Source organism: Anabrus simplex, chromosome 2, assembly GCF_040414725.1.
Source record: "Anabrus simplex isolate iqAnaSimp1 chromosome 2, ASM4041472v1, whole genome shotgun sequence".
In the NCBI taxonomy this organism is placed as follows: Eukaryota; Metazoa; Arthropoda; class Insecta; order Orthoptera; family Tettigoniidae; genus Anabrus; species Anabrus simplex.
Window position 1 is genome coordinate 329,822,215 of NC_090266.1, and position 19,058 is coordinate 329,841,272.

At 37.4% G+C, this 19,058-nt stretch overlaps 1 protein-coding gene across 3 annotated transcripts in view; it reads right to left on the reverse strand.

The window, feature by feature from the left end:
- Positions 1 to 3,826: 3,826 nt before the first annotated feature.
- The window catches only part of p120ctn (adherens junction protein p120), a 914,089-nt gene continuing 898,857 nt past the window's right edge, over positions 3,827 to 19,058 (reverse strand). For all 3 annotated transcript variants that reach the window (XM_067140690.2, XM_067140688.2, XM_067140689.2), the window contains one exon: positions 3,827 to 4,722. In XM_067140690.2, the coding sequence (XP_066996791.2) occupies positions 4,534 to 4,722 (189 nt within the window). In that variant the 3' untranslated portion in view covers positions 3,827 to 4,533. The remainder of the gene's footprint in view (positions 4,723 to 19,058) is intronic.

Below are 19,058 nucleotides of genomic sequence, written 5' to 3' on the forward strand. Positions count from 1 at the left end.
TTTCTTCTTTTACAGCGTTTAAAACCATTTGCTGAAAATGTTACTGGGGACCATAAGAATTATTTTGGTAGTAACAGATCCACTACAGACAACATATTTGCAATTAAAACTATTAATGATAGGGTGTGGGAACACAAGGAGTCTGTTCATTATCTCTTTATAGATTTCTTCAAGGCATATGATTCAATCCACAGAGAAGGGCTGTGGAACATCATGATGGAGTTTGGCTTTCCCATAAAATTAATTAATATGTGCAAACTGTGTATGGATGGTAATGTTAGCTGTGTTTTGCTCAAGGGCAGAAAATCAAGTTCCTTCCAGAATAAAACTGGTCTGTCTGAGACAAGGGGATGCACTATCTCCTCTTCTATTCAACAATGCACTGGAGAAGATTATCAGGAAATTAGCTCTTCTACCTGCGGGCATCATATTGGGGAGACAACATAAAGTCCTTGCATATGCGGATGACATTGTTCTTATCGGCCGCAATGAATTAGAAATTAGGCAGTTATTTGTGAAACTAGAGAAAATGGCAGCAAAAACTGGCTTACGGGTAAATGATAAAAAGACATTACATAGTTGTACAGAGACCGAATCATGAGATGGTTGACAGATTGCCTTTGAAGATTGGGGAATATATATTTAAAAGAGCAGAGGAGTTTAAATTCCTTGATGTATTAATCGATGAGCAAAACCGAAGGCAACAGGAACGCCAAGTAGAATTAAGAATGCAAATAAGGCATTTTACTCTATGAGCCCTATATTAGGCTCTAAGTTTTTAAACAAGGAATGCAAAAATGATTATCTACAATACAATCATTCAACCACTACATCTGTATGGATCTGAGACATGGAGTATAACCAAGAAAGAGCAGCAGCAGTTGCAAGTCTTTGAGAATAAAGTTTATAGAAAAATATTTGGCCCATGGTTCAATCCTATCTCTCAAAGCTGGCAGAAGAGATCTAATTATGAGATTTATACCCTCTCTCAACAGCACACTACAATGGGTGTGATGGAATCCAACAGACTGCACTGGGCTGGACATGTACTGAGGATGCAGGATAACAGAGCACCAGTAGATCTATACAAGGAATATCTTAATTGTAAAAGACCTTCAGGAAAACCCTGAAGCACCTGGAAGAATGAGATCAACAAGGTATGCCGGACCATTCAAATTGATAAGTGGGAAGAGCGGACTCAAGATCGAAAAGGATGGAAGAGGATTGTGAGATCAACAGTTACCCTACAACCCTTAGCAATAAAGTTATATGGGGGTCAAAAATGTGAGAATTTCTTTTCTATTTTACAAGTTGCTTTACGTCGCACTGACACAGGAGGCCTTATGGTGACAATTGGATAGGAAGAGGGCTAAGAGTGTGAAGAAAATGGCCGTGCCTTGTTTGAAAATGGGGAAACCACAGAAAACCATCTTCAGGGCTGCCAACAGTGGAGAATTTCTTAACCGACTTCATATTCTGACCAATGATTCGTATATCATTGAATAGAGAATCTTACGTCTGATATATGGGGATTAACAATGTGAGAATTCCTTAATTTACTACATATTCTGACCTATGATTTACATATCACTGAACAGAAAATCATACATCTAATTTCTTCTTTTTTTTTTTTACGTTGCACCGGAACAGATAGGTCTTATGGTGAAGATGGGATACAAAAGGCCTAGGAGAGGGGAGGAAAAGGCCATGGCCTTGATTAAGGTACAGCCTCAGCACTTGCCTGATGTGAAAATGGGAGACCACAGAAAACCATCTTCAGGGCTGCCGACAGTGGGGGTTCGAACCTGCTATCTTCCGAATACCCTTTACACACTGTAACCACTCAGAATAACATGACTTACACAAGTGCATACGTCGACTGGTATGGAACGATAGAGTGGTATGCGGTAGTTTGAGCCTGCTCGGGTTATATAATTACTCATCCGGGTCGCTAGGCAATCGCCCAGATAAGTAAGTTCATTGTAAATAACATCAATAATGTAACAGGCATAAAAATAAAATCAGTAAATCAGTTTTTATTTATTTATTTTACAGGGAGAAACAGTTCTCACGCATATTCTTTGGTTTGCAGTCAATGGCCCATTACCTTTCAAATGATCCTTAGCAACAATACCATCAATTACGGTACCCACTTGTAAATAAAATTGTATTGAATTAACTATCTAACATGTTTTCCATTTCACCCACTTGTGTTGTGCAATATTTTCATGAAAACCCAGCAGAACAGTCCATCACCTGTCCCCACCCATATAAAAAACACAATAAAAACGCATAACAGGACAGGTGTAGTCTAAGACATACATTGCATATAACAGAAGAAAAAAAATATTGAAGAAGGTATTTAAAATGGTGGATCAATTAAGAGACTAAGAAAGAACACAACTATAGTAAACTGGACTCTCTTAATAGTGAGCATTGATGAAAAGAATTGAAAACTAAAAATTTGAAGCCAAGGGACAGTGGAACTCAAGTGAGTAAATTATAATACAGGAGAGGTATAGAACTGGGTAAGAGTAGACCATTCTGCCTTTTGCGTTTCATTTTTCATGTAAGAACACTGATTTTTTTCATTTCTTTTTACATAATTCTGTATGATCTGTTTTAAAACACAGGAATGGTCTAATATAAAATTAGAGAGTACATCACAGAACTTAGAGTACAAACACCATTCACAATATCATTTGCGGACGATTTTCAAGTCTGCCCGTTGCCAAGTACTATTTCAAAATATACAATCTACTTAAAAAACACATTTAACACGTCGGTGACGAGCCCCGAGAAATTACGGTTTTATTCACGACCTCGTTTTCAGTCTCTCTGTGGCATCTCTTGACCATATACTGACCTATTTCGGACTTGCACATTGAGTAGAATAAATCGTAGATGTATATCTACCACTTCTTTTATTCATGGCCTTCTTTTATTCTTTGATATAGTTTTGAAATGTCGACTTTCTTTCTGCTTCAGTAAATGATAAGATGGAGTGCTCGTGTAATACAGTGTTAGCTGACGATGACATTTTAGAAGAATTGTATGCCGATGATCGTTCAAATGGATATAGTGATTGTGAGTTAGTGGCAAAAGAATGCGAGATTGATAGTGGAAGTAATATTCAAGACCCTACATGCCATAATTAACATAATGTGCTCATTTATTCAAGTGACTCTGGTGATGACAACGATGTATAAGGAAGTGATGCTGAAGATGGTTTTATAAAGACAGATCCATCAACTTTAAAGATAAAATCTTGACTAGTTTAATATTTATGTACACTTTTATAATCATGTACGCTCTAGTACGCTGAGTAAAAATATGTCCGGTCCACAGGGTTTGTGACAAGCTCAAGCATCCGTTCAGCAATGTGTTATGAAACAAAATACTAGATTTAGGAGTTTCATGAATAATAAATTCTGTAACAAGGGAACAAATAGACAAGCATCATAGAACAGGATGACACTGAAAATAAAATAGCTTGAACATACATATTATGACAACCATTTCACTTTACACTGTCTTTTTCTGCTCACACCAATAAAGATTTTATATATGTATCCCCCCCCCCCCCATTCTATGATGTGTCTATTATGTACTTATCTCAGCAAATCTCTCTTATTTTCTATTTTTCCTTTTCCAGCACGTTGTTGCCTGTTATTCTTCAATAATTTCCATTGAAAGGGAAGATGACATGAAAAAATAAAAACTGTCGTTGACAATACAAAAGGGAGAGGGTGTTGGTTTCCTTGATTTTTAAGTGAGAATGTGTATTGCCAAATAGTATGTATATAAAATCAGAATAAAACAAAGCTTCATTTAAAACAGTAATATAATAATGAAAATAAAAAACAAAATCTCTTCATGTATACATATGAGCAGGTTTACAAAGGGTATCTTGTGTCTTGTTCTTGCACATGTAGCATCTTTCACAGTAACTCATCCAACTATTCAGTATTCTATGTGATATAATAAACTTGCATAATGTCTTGATGAAGTTATAACAACACATCGCAGACCAGTGAGGGATGTCTTGAGGTCACAAGTAAACACTACCACAAATTGTGTTTTTCCTTTATAACTTCCTTTTGTAGATATAGCAATACAAGGACAAACATTAATACAAATGGAATGCTTGTTCTAACACCAACACACAAATATTCACTGTTATAAGTTAACCTGAACCTGAGAATAAGACTCAATAGGGGTCTTTGGATGGCACTTCCACCAATCTGACAAGTGACCAGGTAATATAATGTTCAACACGTCAACTGTGTTCCCCACCATTTTCGGGTCAGGACATTTTCTTTTAAAGCATTGCAATCATTCAACTTATCCTTTTATATTTACAATTATTTCACTTGCACTCCAACTGTAAAATATACACTTATTATTTAAAACTTGATGCTGATGGAGTAACTGAGCATACGGCTTAAAGAGGTACATTAGAATGCTTCATCTAAATTGCTAGGATATCTCGTAAATGACTATTGACAAAAGATAGTTGAGTGATGTTCAGTTTCACACCCATGAGTCCCCACCAGCTGGATTTTCACTATGACTGTCCATCACTATTCCCTTAGTTGGTTCTTCATATCCCCAAAGATCTCCAGGACCTGGAGGAAGCTGTCCTGCACCAGCCTCATACTGGCGATTTTTCTTCTTTTCACGATTTACTTGAGCATATAGAGGTTCACCTGGTTTTGCGATCTGAAACACCCAATAATCTACAATCAGAAGAATCTCAAACTTGACGTACCTGTTTTTATCAACCGACCAATAGGCTACTCTGACAAACAAGTAAAAGGAATACATCAAACAAATTCGTGTTTAAATGGGACTCTGAATATCATTTCAGATGCTTATTGAATACCAATAATTCATTAATATGGCAATTAATGCATAGATGGTACATCAGAATGAGACAACATACAAGTTAATGTGACAATGTAAAGATGGTTAACAAAAATAAATTAAAACTAATGACATGAAGAAGAAGACTTCTTGCACTTCATGCTTTTTACCAACAGAACTGTTAGCACAATAATGTCCTGTCCACCGGATGATAATTAGATACGTATGATATCAGCTATTTTCTAAAAGAACAAAAATTATGATTAGTACACTGTGTAAGGATGATCATAATTGACAAAGAAAGGGCCATTAAATCACATGAGATTATTTTTTGAGGCATCATAAGGCAACACTGTAGAGTATATGCAGGGTGAACAAAAAATGCCGCACTTGGTGGCCAGCATGCGATTCCTCATCCCATTGCAAGACAAAAGTTTATATAGCCAAATCGAATATGGTGCTATTGGAAAACAAGTCAAAAAGAAGAAGCTGGCAACACTGTCACATGCTGCAGCACATCGGAATCTAATAGAAAAACACGCATCATCCCACTCTACCGTACCCGCCGTCGCAGCTCACTGAGTAGATGGCTGGGTTATCAAACCCACATGCACCATGGAGCTAGGCTCGAATCTACGTTTGGATTTTTTTTCTTTTGTGTGTGTGACGTCAGGTCCCTAGTTCCCATCGTGTAACTGTGTTTGTAAGCACGACATCCTGTTGTCACATGACAATAGTCGAACACATGATAGTGTGATCCACTGAACTCAATGCATGAGTTGACTAACCACGCAGTGCACAACCATAACAGGTCCTGTCAAGTGCATGTAGGGTAGCTTCCTGATGGAGTACACAAACGGCGAATATGTCGATATGCTTTTAGCGTTGGGTGCATCTGATAACCAAGCTTCTGATGCTGCTTGTGAGTATGCAGCACGGTACCCTCAAAGGCACCATACCGATAAGAATGTTTTGCATCACCTTGAGCAACACCTGCGGGAAACCAGTAATCTTTCTCCACAAGTAGTGGACAGAGGTCGCCCAAGGACTAGACGTAATCCAAAAAGAGAGGACGACATTCTTGAAGCCGTTTACCAATCACCTTGGCGAAGTACCCGTGATATTGCAAAGCAGTTCCAGGTATCTCAAACACTGGTTGTTGACGTGTTGCACGACGAAAAACTGCATCCATATCATTACACGTTAACTTAACACCAGTGGCCAGAAGACCGCATTCAATGAGTACATTTCTGTAAATGGCTTTTGCAACAAGTTGAAAATAGCGAACATTTTATAAAGAATGTGATATGGAATGATGAATGTAGCTTCACTCGGGAAGGTATTTTCAACCATCACAACAACCATTATTGGTCTGACCACAACCCACATCTCACCCGTGAACATGGCTTTCAGGCATGCTTTGGCATAAACCTGTGGGCTGGAATCGTGGGAGGAGTGCTTTTAGGCCCTTACCCATTGCCGGACGAGTTGAATGCGCCCCACTATCGTACATTTCTGGGCAATACTTTGCCTGACGTTTTAGAAAATGTTCCACTTGGTGTTCGGCGACAGCTATGGTTTCAGCATCATGGCGAACCACCACACTTCGGAATAACTGTGCGTAACTGGTTAAATGAAGCGTTTCCAGGGAAATGGATCGGTTGTGGAGGTCCAATGTTCTGGCCTCCACATTCCCCGGACCTTAATCCACACTACTTTTATATGTGGGGACACTTAAAGGAATATGTTTATGGTGCTCCACCTCTGGACGTACAAGACCTAAAAGCTCGCGTGCATGCTGCATCGGCAATGGTGGATGCAGGTGTGTTGCGTAGGGTCCGGCAAAGTATGCTCCAGCGAGTGGCGAAGTGTTTGCAAATGCAAGGTGATTGCTTTGAACATCTGCTGTGAAATGAATGTTGCTTGTAAGTGTACGTACCGGCTCTGTGAAGATAAGACTGGACGTCACACGTATACTATGGAATGATTGCGCGCAGCATAATGGGCAATCCAGTGTAGCCTACCTACTGATCTGTATTGTGTATCCTTGTACCGAATTGGATAGAGACGATGTTACTGTATCCACTATTATGTTCTACGTATTGGCTTTATTTGTGCCATGGACGAAACAAAGTGGTCGTTTATGTCTGCAAGAAGTTCATGTTATGTTTGAATGTTTAAATAAAGGTAACTGTAACGGTAAGAGAGAACATAGTGTACTGCATTGTGGATGTGTACATTGGACACAATTTCATACATTAACTGAAAAAAAAAAAAAGGCGCAAACGCAACTCGAACATCGGCGTGTCCGCACAACAGGCATTTATGGCATTACCTTGTCTCACTGAGCTAATGAGACAGTTCCGGCAGAGTGCCGAGTTCATGCGACCTGTGCTTGGCCACACTGCATGCTGCAACAGCGTTGCCAGAGCCTCGTTTTTTAACTCGCATTTCTATTAAACCTATTGGTGGGACTAGGTTTTGCAAGATAAACATTTGTTGTGAATTTCGACGAGGAACTGCATGTCGACCTCCACTTGCAGCATTTTCTGTTCACCCTGTATAGTACACATTCACTCTTTCTGGCTTTTTGGATTTTGAGATCATTCAAAACCAACTTCTTGTCATGGAAAAAAGAAACACCACCCCACGTTACTACTACACACACTTCCTCAAATCATCAATTCTAATCCATACTATCGAAAGAATTACCTTGCAATGCAACACATACATCATAGCATATAGAATAAGAAGTATGAGCACTGTACGTGTTGCCATGGTATGCTGGCTAGATGGTGCAGTGAACACCTGAGACCTAGTGTGATGAACAATGGCATGCACAACTACTGCTAACTACATAAGAAATATAGAAATACAGAATTCACAAGTATGGAATACTACAGGAGCTGGACAATTTGGAGTATTTGCAAGATAATTAACTCACTTTCATCAGCATACATAGTTCTTATCCTCTTTCAAGTAGTGGAATACAAGTTTAGGTAGTAAACACAACACATGGCTTTTACAGCTTCATCACTGTGAGATTTTCCCTGGAATTACATTTAAACAATCTAGACACCCAAGGAAAATACTGCACACCCTCCCATAAGCTGATAGCACACGATAGTTTTGCCGCAAAAATTACTATTTCCACTCGCAACAATACATTCTATACACTTTCCCGTGGCTGACAGTAAAAAAACACAAATAGTTTAAAACATACAAATTTTAACACACACACACACACTCTCTCTCTCTCTCTCTCTCTCTCTAAAAAGTTTCCTTTATAATGCTTGTCTAACTAGCATTAATAGCTGTTAAGTTTGTCCTTAATGCTGAGGAAGGAATTTAAAAGTTCATATTAAAAACCACTGTTGATCTCTTGGATGAAGTAAAAAATTAAAACAATTAACATCTATGGTCTTGCTTCTTGTTAGAAACAATCCTGCTAAGAAGATCTTATCCTCCACACAGTTATGGACTTTCTTCCTCATAAGACATATTTAAAATGAGTTGCCCCATGATAAATAGCTTTATTGGATAAACTTGTCTAATGACAGTTCTTGTCCAAATGTAAACAGAGTGGATCAAACAATCCTGCCATGCCGTTGAATTGAGTGCCTGATTTTAAAATAAGGAGAAATAAACTTAATACTGGTCCGTGGTGGAATTTTAGTATGTAAAAAACTCAACTAACAAGTCAATAAATTCCACCTTTAATAATCTTTGATTATTCTTACATTAATAGAACTATTTAAAAATGGTACATGTTTCGGCTGAAGATGTTTTCAAAAGAATACAAAACATGTACCCTTTTTAAATAGATTAATGTTCTTTCAATGTAGGAATAATCAAATAAAATTAAAGTGGTGGAAACGTGGAATTTTTCAAACTTGTTAGTTGAGTTTTTCACTTACATAATGTACCAGCACAGTGAATGCCTTCTCACTCTCCAGCCAGACACGAACTAACAGCACATGTTGAAATAAGCCTGAAGAATTATAACGGAAACATTTTAGTGAGTATGTTAACATTTTTACATTTTTGACTATTTGTGTTCTTAGTGTTAAGTGAGGTTAACGGATTTTAGAACAGGAGGAATTTTTGTTTATGACGTCAAATTTGCTGATGAAGAGAATGGCCATTTCTTGAAATAACTGTGTAAACTAACAAGTTTATAATATATATTGACAGGGCGGACCTAACAACTACCCATGGCATTTTTCCACGAACTTAGTCAATACGGACCAATAATGGTCAAATTTGTTGATTCTAGATACTTTCAGGTCTCTTACCTCCAGTTTTTAAGATAGGCCTATTCTATGCCCATCCAGTTTTCACTCTTGTACAGCAAAGTCAGCCTCACAACAGTGATATAAGGATCTTTCTTAGAGAATGCTGTGTAACTTGACTAATACATGACTGCAGAAAAAATATACATATGTGACGCTCTTCAGGAAACCATACCTTAAGTCACGAAATTGCATTTTTGGTTTATTTTATATTCTGATAGTAGATAAATTTGTGAAGATTATCATGAAAACCAGAAGTCTCTAAGTTACAAACTGATTACTTTATGTAAGTTTTGAAGTTGTAAGACAGAATTTAGTGAATTTCGACAAAATCAATTGGAAAATGGGGTATAGTACTCAGATAATATATTAGTGACTTAAGAAATTGAACGTTTCACTGGATACAGGAATATCAGCTTTGTGTATTAAAATAATATCCATAAACATTTAGGAGTTTTACTCTCCATAAATTAAATATGTAAACATGTTTAATAATAAGAAGAAGAAGAAGAAGGAGAAGAAGAAGAAGAAGAAGAAGAAGAAGAAGAAGAAGAAGAAGAAGAAGAAGAAGAAGAAGCTAGATCCAGAGCTGGATGGTTACCAAGGAGGTTTCAGGAAAGGACGGTCATGTGTGGAACAGATTATGAATCTGAAATCTGTCCTTTCATATCTTAAACTAAGGAGCAAGCCTTTCGTAGTAATGTTCATAGATTTTAAGAAGGCCTATGATTCAATTAACAGAAATACCTTACTTCAGATCTTCAGAAATTTTGCTTGGGCAGTAGAACAAGAGCGATCTTCCAACACACTCTCACCAACACCATCTCAAATGTGAAGTTCAGAGGAGAGATTTCAGATGCCTTTGAAATACGGACAGGAGTTAGGCAGGGAGATGGACTCTCAACAGTGTTGCTGAACTGCATTCTTGAGAAAGTGATCTTTGAATGCCGCAGAGAAATGAGTTATGAAGGAGTTGAAAGCGGAGTCCAACTAGGCCACAAGAACAAGAACCTTTCAATTGACTGTCTAGCCTTTGCAGACGATCTTGCAGTTTTCGCTAATTCCTTGGATGTGACCAAGAAGCAGATCAACCAGCTCCAAACACAAGCTGCAAAGGCGGGCCACCAAATCTCCTTTGAGAAAACGAAATACATTACAAACATCAAACTGGCGCCAAGTGAACTAGACGGAACTCGCGGAAAAGTCAAGCGGGTTAAAAAATTTAAGTATCTTGGTGAATGGATAGAACCTAACATGTCCAAAAAAGAAGCCTTTGCATCATGCATGAATAAAATTGAAATGGCTTACCACCTGACTAAAAATTTCTATAACAAAAGATCTATATCTCTGAATGCAAAAATCAAACACTATTGCATTGTCATCCAGCCAGAGGCTCTACACGAGGTGGGATGTCTCGCCATGAAAAAAAAAAAGGCATGATGCAGAAATTGCAGGCTAAAATTTTGAGGAAAATCTTGGGTCCAGTCAAAGACAATGGTGAGTTTAAGAGACGGCACAACCAGGAGTTGTACTCGCATGTGGAGAAAATAACCAATGTGATGCAGAAAAGGAGGATTGCTCTTTATGGACACATGGGCCGATGAAGTAAACACGGTTAACCAACCACATTTTCACTTTCCTCCCAGAAAAAAAGGCAAGGGGGGGGGGGGCATGGTTCAGTGAGGTACAGGAAGATTTGCAGGAGATTGGGATTTCATTTGAAGATATCCAAGGGTGTGACCCACTTAAAAGAAAAATTCCAAGAACATCAAAGTTTCCAACCAAAGCCGAAGCTGAAAACTAGAAAGGCATGGACAAATGAGCGAAAGGAGCAACACCGTCTACGAATGAAGGAATACTGGACCAACATTAAAGCTCAACGGAAACAGTTGAAATGACGTGGTCCATAGTTGGCCGAAATGAAACGAGAAATAATAATAATAATAATAATAATAATAATAATAATAATAATAATAATAATAATAACGGTAGCAGGTAGGGACCCTCTTTGGGGGCAGTCCTACCCAGGGAATGGCACCCCTGCCTATGCGAGTCCCAGAGCACACTGTAGCATCGGATAAGAGTCCCAGATCAGGGTTGAGAATGAAGACCTCAATGACATCTTCGGGAGAGTAGGTGGACTTCGGTACGGTGGAGATGGCAGAACAGTCAACCCTACACTCGGGGATTAATATGAGTGCAACAAAGCCACACAGTCAATGGTTTCCAGGGCGGCAGAGGAAGATTCCCAGTGGCTTGGAGGGCAGAAGAATCAACTCCAGGTCTTACCGTCTTTGTTTTACTCATGGACAGGGCATTGCTCTGTCCCACAAGTGCCACTGCACAACAACTACCATGATGGATGGAAAACGTTTGGAAATTAATAGCCCAGCCAGTAAAATCCAGGGCAAACTTGTTGGTCTTAGGGTACAGTATTCTGGGGGCCCTAACCAATCATGTTTAGATCAGTTGGAGGGTCCATCACCCCCCAAGCTGAAGATGAAGCAGAAACACTTCTTTGGATCACTCAATGTAAACACTCTTCCGAAGACAGGTAAACAGATGGAACTAATAAAAGTACTTGCATAACATCAGATAAAACTACTAGCCATCCAGGAAACAAGGTACATATCAAATGAAATCTCAGTAGCAGATAACTTCAAGATACTAAAGGGAAAACCTGCCATTAAAGTTAAGAAATCTGAGAAAACCAAGAACATGATGGTAATACTTGGTACAGCCTCCTTCGTTCACCACTCAATGGTAGAATCCATCGTGGATTTCAGATCTCCATTTCCAAGACTGTCTATACTGACACTAAAAAACGGCAACAAACTGTATACTGTGTTTAATGCCCATGGTCCTATTAATGACGACAACAAAAAGAATTCTCAGAAAGTACAGGAGTTCTTGTCTCAACTTGAAAAAGAAATATTCAGTACTCCAGACAGGCACACCATGATTCTAACGGGGAACTTTAATGCTCAGCTAGGGAAAGAAAAGAAGCACAGAAAGGTGACAGGTAAATACCCAGCTCACCATAGGACTAACAAAAGTGGTGAAAGTTTAATAGATATCTGTAAATCTTTCAACATGAAAATAATGTCCACACAGTCCAAGAGAACCCCAAAGCAGATGAAGACATGGCGGTCACCCAACACTCTGCTAGGAGAGTTCCAAATTGACCATGTTGCAACCAATAACCCCAGAGAAATAATGAATGTTAGAGTAAAACAAGGAGCAAACTTCGATTCAGACCACTATCTGACAAGGATCAAAATGAAGTTCATTCCTAACACCACCAAGAAGAAAACTTTCAGGATACAAAAGTACAGAATTGAAGAACTGAAAATAAACCAAGATATAATAGAAAACTATCAGAAAGAATTGGATTTATTGAACACACATAAATGGGATGAAATGGCTCAAAAAATCCAAGAAGCTGCAAAAACATACAATATTTCTTGCTAAAAGGAAAAAAGCATCCATGGTGGAATAATGAGTGTGAAGCTGCTCTTCTGAGGCATGGAATATATGGAACTCCACCAAATAGGATTTTGAAGGGTTCAGAACTCAAAGGAAATTGACAGCCACAGTTCTCAGAAACACCAAATGAAAATTTGAAAGAGAGCAATTAAGGGATATTGAAGAAAAGTTCAATAAGAACAACACAATAAATTTCTATAAGGTCTCCAAATCAAAACTTAGAAAATTCTCTCCACCCAGTATTGGCTTCAAGAACGATTTTGGTAAATTGATTCTGAACAACAAACAAAATTGTGAACATTTGGCCAAATACTTTAAAGTATTACTGAATTGTAAGCCTCCAAAGAAAGAGATGTCTTTCCAAGAACCCCAATCCAAACTCCAGAAGGATGGTATCATTCACCCGTTATATAAAAAAGATAATACAAAACTAATGTTAACAACTATAGAGGCATATCACTCCTGTCAGTTGCATATAAGATATTGTCTAAAGCGCTCCAGAATAGAGTACAATAGAGAATCACACAGATCAAGAGTTGGGGGAGTACCAAGCAGGATTCAGGAAAGGATGGTCCTGTGCAGAGCAGATATTTACCCAAGACTTTAATCAAAACTAAAACTTTAGCAGCAGAGAAGAAGGTAATTATGACATTTGTAAATTTCAAAAAGGCATATGACTCGGTCAACAGGGACACATTAATAAAAGTGTCAGAAGAATTAGAATTAATGACAAAACAACAAATATAATACAACAGACATTAACAAACACTTGGTCACAAGTAAAATTCTTTGGAGAGTTACTAGAAGCATTTGAAATCAAGACAGGTGTGAGGCAGGGAGTAGGCCTCTCCCCAATCCTTCTCAACTACATCTTACAGAAGGTGATGAGGGAACGGCGAAAAGAAATGAGTCAGCAAAATATTCAAAATTAGAATTAAAGAAGGTTCAACCTATTCAATACAAAATGTGTTGTACAAGATGTTCACAACGTGTTATTTATTATTACTAGTACCGGTTTCGACGCTTAATGGCGTCATCATCAGCTAGAAATCACAAAGTGGGCAGGGTACATAACATAAAATTGTATACACGATACATGCATTGCAAAGTACAAATGATTGACAGTTTTTACATTAAGAGCTAGATGAATAATGAGTAAAATATGATGGCATAATATAACGCATAGAGGCGTTATAGTCTAATGAGGTAGGTAGGTAGGTATTGTACAATAAAATTGATCTGATGAATGAGAGTAAAAGTCTTAGCATAATAATAAAACGATGCAGTAAAATTGTCCACTCTTCTGTTGTTATCAATGGAGATATATCAGTCCAGGTCCAGTGTTGTGTGTGGTTGGCAAAACCATCAAATATTTGTTTAAGGCCGGTACGCCTGACGTTGAGTGGTTGAATAAGGTTGAATTTTGAGGTCGTCTCAGCTCAACATAGGTGATGAAGCTTAAAAGGAAGAAAAGCTAAGTTAATGAAATGGATAGCTAAAGATGGGTTCGCGGCCGAATGTGATGGAATATGGGACTCGCCTTGTTCAGCGTGCTGGTTGTGTGTTGTGAGAAGGGTTGTGGACGAGTGAGATGGATGTGAGTAAGTTGAGTGTGAGTGGAGGAGAGGTGGGAGGGGCAGGAAAAGGAGAGGTGGGGGGAGGAGAGAGGAGGGGTGTGGAAGGGATGGGAAGGCGGAGTTTAAGGCGGGTCAGGGGGATGGAGTAGTGGTAGTGTGCGACATAGGAGAGTGTTGTGCAGAGCGTAAAAGATCAATTTCTTCTTTGTGGATTTGATGCCTCTAAAGACTTCGATTAGGAAGTCGAAAAGAATATTAGATTTTTCTGAAATTTCATTGAGCTTTAGATTGGGATTAAAAAATTGGTCTAAATAAATAAAACAGTTTTCAGTAACATCGAGTAAAGGGCCTTTGTATATGTTCTTGAGAATTTCTAGGGCTTGTTCTATGGTAGTGAAATTATGCTTTGAGTCATGTATGTGGTGGCCTATTGCAGAAAACCTATTATACTTAATGGCATTAACGTGTTCTAGGTATCTAACTTTGAAACTTCTTCCGGTCTGTCCGATGTATGAGGATAAACAGTTATTGCATTCGAAACGATAAACACCTGACTTTGCGTGAATGTCGGATTTGTTTATCGACTTGGAATTGTGCACTATTTCTATATTTCTATTGTTGGTTCTGTACGAAATTTTAATATTATGTTTCTTGAAGATGTTAGTTACACTGTGTATGTTTTCATTGAAAGTGAAGGTGGCGTATAGGGCGGGGTTAGGTCTGTCTTTGGTTAATGTTGACTTTAGTCTGTGTTTACATTTATTGATAATGCGTTCTATGAATGAGGAATTATATCCGTTATATTTAGCGATGCCACGTATGGTATTCAGTTCTTTCTTTAGATTTTCTTTAGATAATGGTATTTTTAATGCTCGGTCTACCATACTGTAGTAAGTGGCGCACTTATGTGTGTATGGGTGTGTGGAGTCTCTTCTGATAGTTGCCGCTGTTTGTGTTGGTTTTCTGTAGATATTATATTCTAGTGAGGAAGGCAGTCTCTTAATTGTAAGGTCTAAAAAATTTATTGAGTTATTGGACTCGGACTCCAATATAAATTTTATATTAGAATCTATATTGTTTAAATTGTTGAGGGTGGTAGCTGCATTTATCGTTCTGTCATGTAGAATAACCAGAGTGTCATTGACATATCTGGACCAGAAAAGTATGTTTGAGAAGATATTATTGTTATTAATTGCCGTGTATTCTAGGGAATCTATGTATATCTCCGCCAAAATTGCTGAGGCCGGCGACCCCATAGCCAGTCCATCTTGTTGGTATATACATTTGTCAAATGTGAAATAGTTGTTGTGAATCACTAGTTTAGGACCTGCATGAAATCCTGGATCTCGAGTTTACTTTTCGGTTATTTTGAATTATGGAAAGGAGTTTTTTAGTGTTAATGCTGGGATACATATTGTTGATTTCAAATGAATGAAAGGTGTATTTTAAATTTGTTCAGTTTTTTGATTAATTCAATAGTGTTTTTTATGGATTTATTCAACTGGAATTTATAATTTTTACTAAGGAATTTCTGAATGAATTGGGCCAATTTGTATAAGGGGCTAGGTCTGTAGTTAATGATGGGGCGTATGGGGACGCCGGTCTTATGGATTTTGGGGAAAGCTTTGCCAGTAGGCAGACTGGGATTCATATTAAGTAATCGCGTTTTTTCTTGTTCTGTAAAAAGGAATGATGTATTTTTAAAGTTTGTTTTAGAAGACGTTGGATTTGCTGAGTCGGATCTTTCTTAACTATGGAGAAGGAGCCATTATTGAAAAAACTTTTCGTTTTTTCAATATAATCGGTTTTATGCATGACAACAGTCGTATTGCCCTTATCGGCTTTTGTAATGATAAGGTCGTATCTTTAATTTTCTTCGCGAGTTTAGTGATATGTTCTCGTTCTGCGAAGGTTTCTTTGTATATACTACTATTAGTGGATGTTGTTTTGTTTTTTAGGTTATGGATTTTGTTTAATTTCCGTTTAACGTCCAATCTGACCTCATCTTGTAAGTCTGAAGGCATTTTGTTTATGGCTGTTTCTGATGCTATGACTAGTGTGGTAGTGATATTAACTTTATTTGGATTTGGCCAATTGTGTTTTGGTCCTTTTTCAAGGATCTCGTTTTCCTTGTCTGATAGTTTTATTTTTGTCAAGTTAACTACTGGGGGGTGAAAATGTTCTATTAAAGACTCTTGGTTACGGGTACTCGGTTTATTAGAAATTTTTGTGGTTGGTCTGTTTAGCCTTGCATTATTTTTCAGATTGTTAAGTTTCTTCTCATGTGTTGCTTGTTTTTGCACCAGTATGTTGAATAGTTTTTCCACGAGTTTTGTTTGAAATATGTCCCATTGAGCTTTGGAAAGTAAGTGCGCTGTCTCAAGGTGTGTCTCATATAGTTTATTGTTCAAGACAGATTTTTTTCTTGTATAAGAATCTTATTTCATTCTTAAGCCAAATTATATTTACTTTGATTTGGGTTTTCGAGTGTTGAGGGGATTTATGTTGTATTTTTTCAAGTTGGTTGTGAGAAAATTCGGAGTTAAATTGTATGATAAACATTGTTTCAAGAAGTGAATGTCCTTGCCCAATTTTGCAATCTTTATTTTTAGGCCCATGTATTGGTGGGCTTTAAATTTTGCTTGGTTAGCTTTGTCATTATAAGTTAAGAACATTTTCCCGTATTGAACTGAGATTCACAGTTAGAATTAAAGAAGGTTCAACTTATTCAATACAAAATGTGTTGTACAAAGTGTTCACAACATGTTATTTATTATTACTAGTACCGGTTTCGACGCTTAATGGCGTCATCATCAGCTAGAAATCACAAAGTGGGCAGGGTACATAACATAAAATTGTATACATGATACATGCATTGCAAAGTACAAATGATTGACAGTTTTTACATTAAGAGCTAGATGAATAATGAGTAAAATATGATGGCATAATATAACGCATAGAGGCGTTATAGTCTAATGAGGTAGGTATGTATTGTACAATAAAATTGGTCTGATGAATTGAGAGTAAAAGTCTTAGCATAATAATGGAACGATGCAGTAAAATTGTCCACTCTTCTGTTGTTATCAAGTGTTGTGTGTGGTTGGCAAGACCATCAAGATGAGGTCAGATTGGACGTTAAACGGAAATTAAACAAAATCCATAACCTAAAAAACAAAACAACATCCACTAATAGTAGTATATACAAAGAAACCTTCGTAGAACGAGAACATATCACTAAACTCGCGAAGAAAATTAAAGATCACAACCTTATCATTACAAAATCCGATAAGGGCAATACTACTGTTGTCATGCATAAAACCGATTATATTGAAAAAAAAACGAAAAGTTTTTTCAATAATGGCTCCTTCTCCATAGTTAAGAAAGATCCGACTCAGCAAATCCAACGTCTTCTAAAACAAACTTTAAAAATACATCATTCCTTTTTACAGAACAAGAAAAAACGTGATTACTTAATATAAATCCCAGTCTGCCTACTGGCAAAGCTTTCCCCAAAATCCATAAGACCGGCGTCCCCATACGCCCCATCATTAACTACAGACCTAGCCCCTTATACAAACTGGCCCAATTCATTCAGAAATTCCTTAGTAAAAATTATAAATTTCAGTCGAATAAATCCGTAAAAAACACTATTGAATTAATCAAAAAACTGAACAAATTTAAAATACACCTTTCATTCATTTGAAATCAACAATATGTACCCCAGCATTAACACTAAAAGAACTCCTTTCCATAATTCAAAATAACCGAAAAGTAAACTCGAGATCCAGGATTTCATGCAGGTCCTAAACTAGTGATTCACAACAACTATTTCACATTTGACAAATGTATATACCAACAAGATGGACTGGCTATGGGGTCGCCGGCCTCAGCAATTTTGGCGGAGATATACATAGATTCCCTAGAATACACAGCAATTAATAACAATAATATCTTCTCAAACATACTTTTCTGGTCCAGATATGTCGATGACACTCTGGTTATTCTACATGACAGAACGGTAAATGCAGCTACCACCCTCAACAATTTAAACAATATAGATTCTAATATAAAATTTATATTGGAGTTCGAGTCCAATAACTCAATAAATTTTTTAGACCTTACAATTAAGAGACTGCCTTCCTCACTAGAATATAATATCTACAGAAAACCAACACAAACAGCGACAACTATCAGAAGAGACTCCACACACCCATACACACATAAGTGCGCCACTTACTACAGTATGGTAGACCGAGCATTAAAAATACCGTTATCTAAAGAAAATCTAAAGAAAGAACTGAATACCATACGTGCCATCGCTAAATATAACGGATATAATTCCTCATTCATAGAACGCATTATCATCAAATGTAAACACAGACTAAAGTCAACATTAACCAAAGACAGACCTAACCCCGCCCTATACGCCACCTTCACTTTCAATGAAAACATACACAGTGTAACTAACATCTTCAAGAAACATAATATTAAAATTTCGTACAGAACCAACAATAGGAATATAGAAATAGTGCACAATTCCAAGTCAATAAACAAATCCGACATTCACGCAAAGTCAGGTGTTTATCGTTTCAAATGCAATAACTGTTTTTCCTCATACATCGGACAGACCGGAAGAAGTTTCAAAGTTAGATACCTAGAACACGTTAATGCCATTAAGTATAATAGGTTTTCTGCAATAGGCCAACACATACATGACTCAAAGCATAATTTCACTACCACAGAACAAGCCCTAGAATTTTCTCAAGAACATAAACAAAGGCCCTTTACTTGATGTTACTGAAAACTGTTTTATTCATTTAGACCAATTTTTTAATCC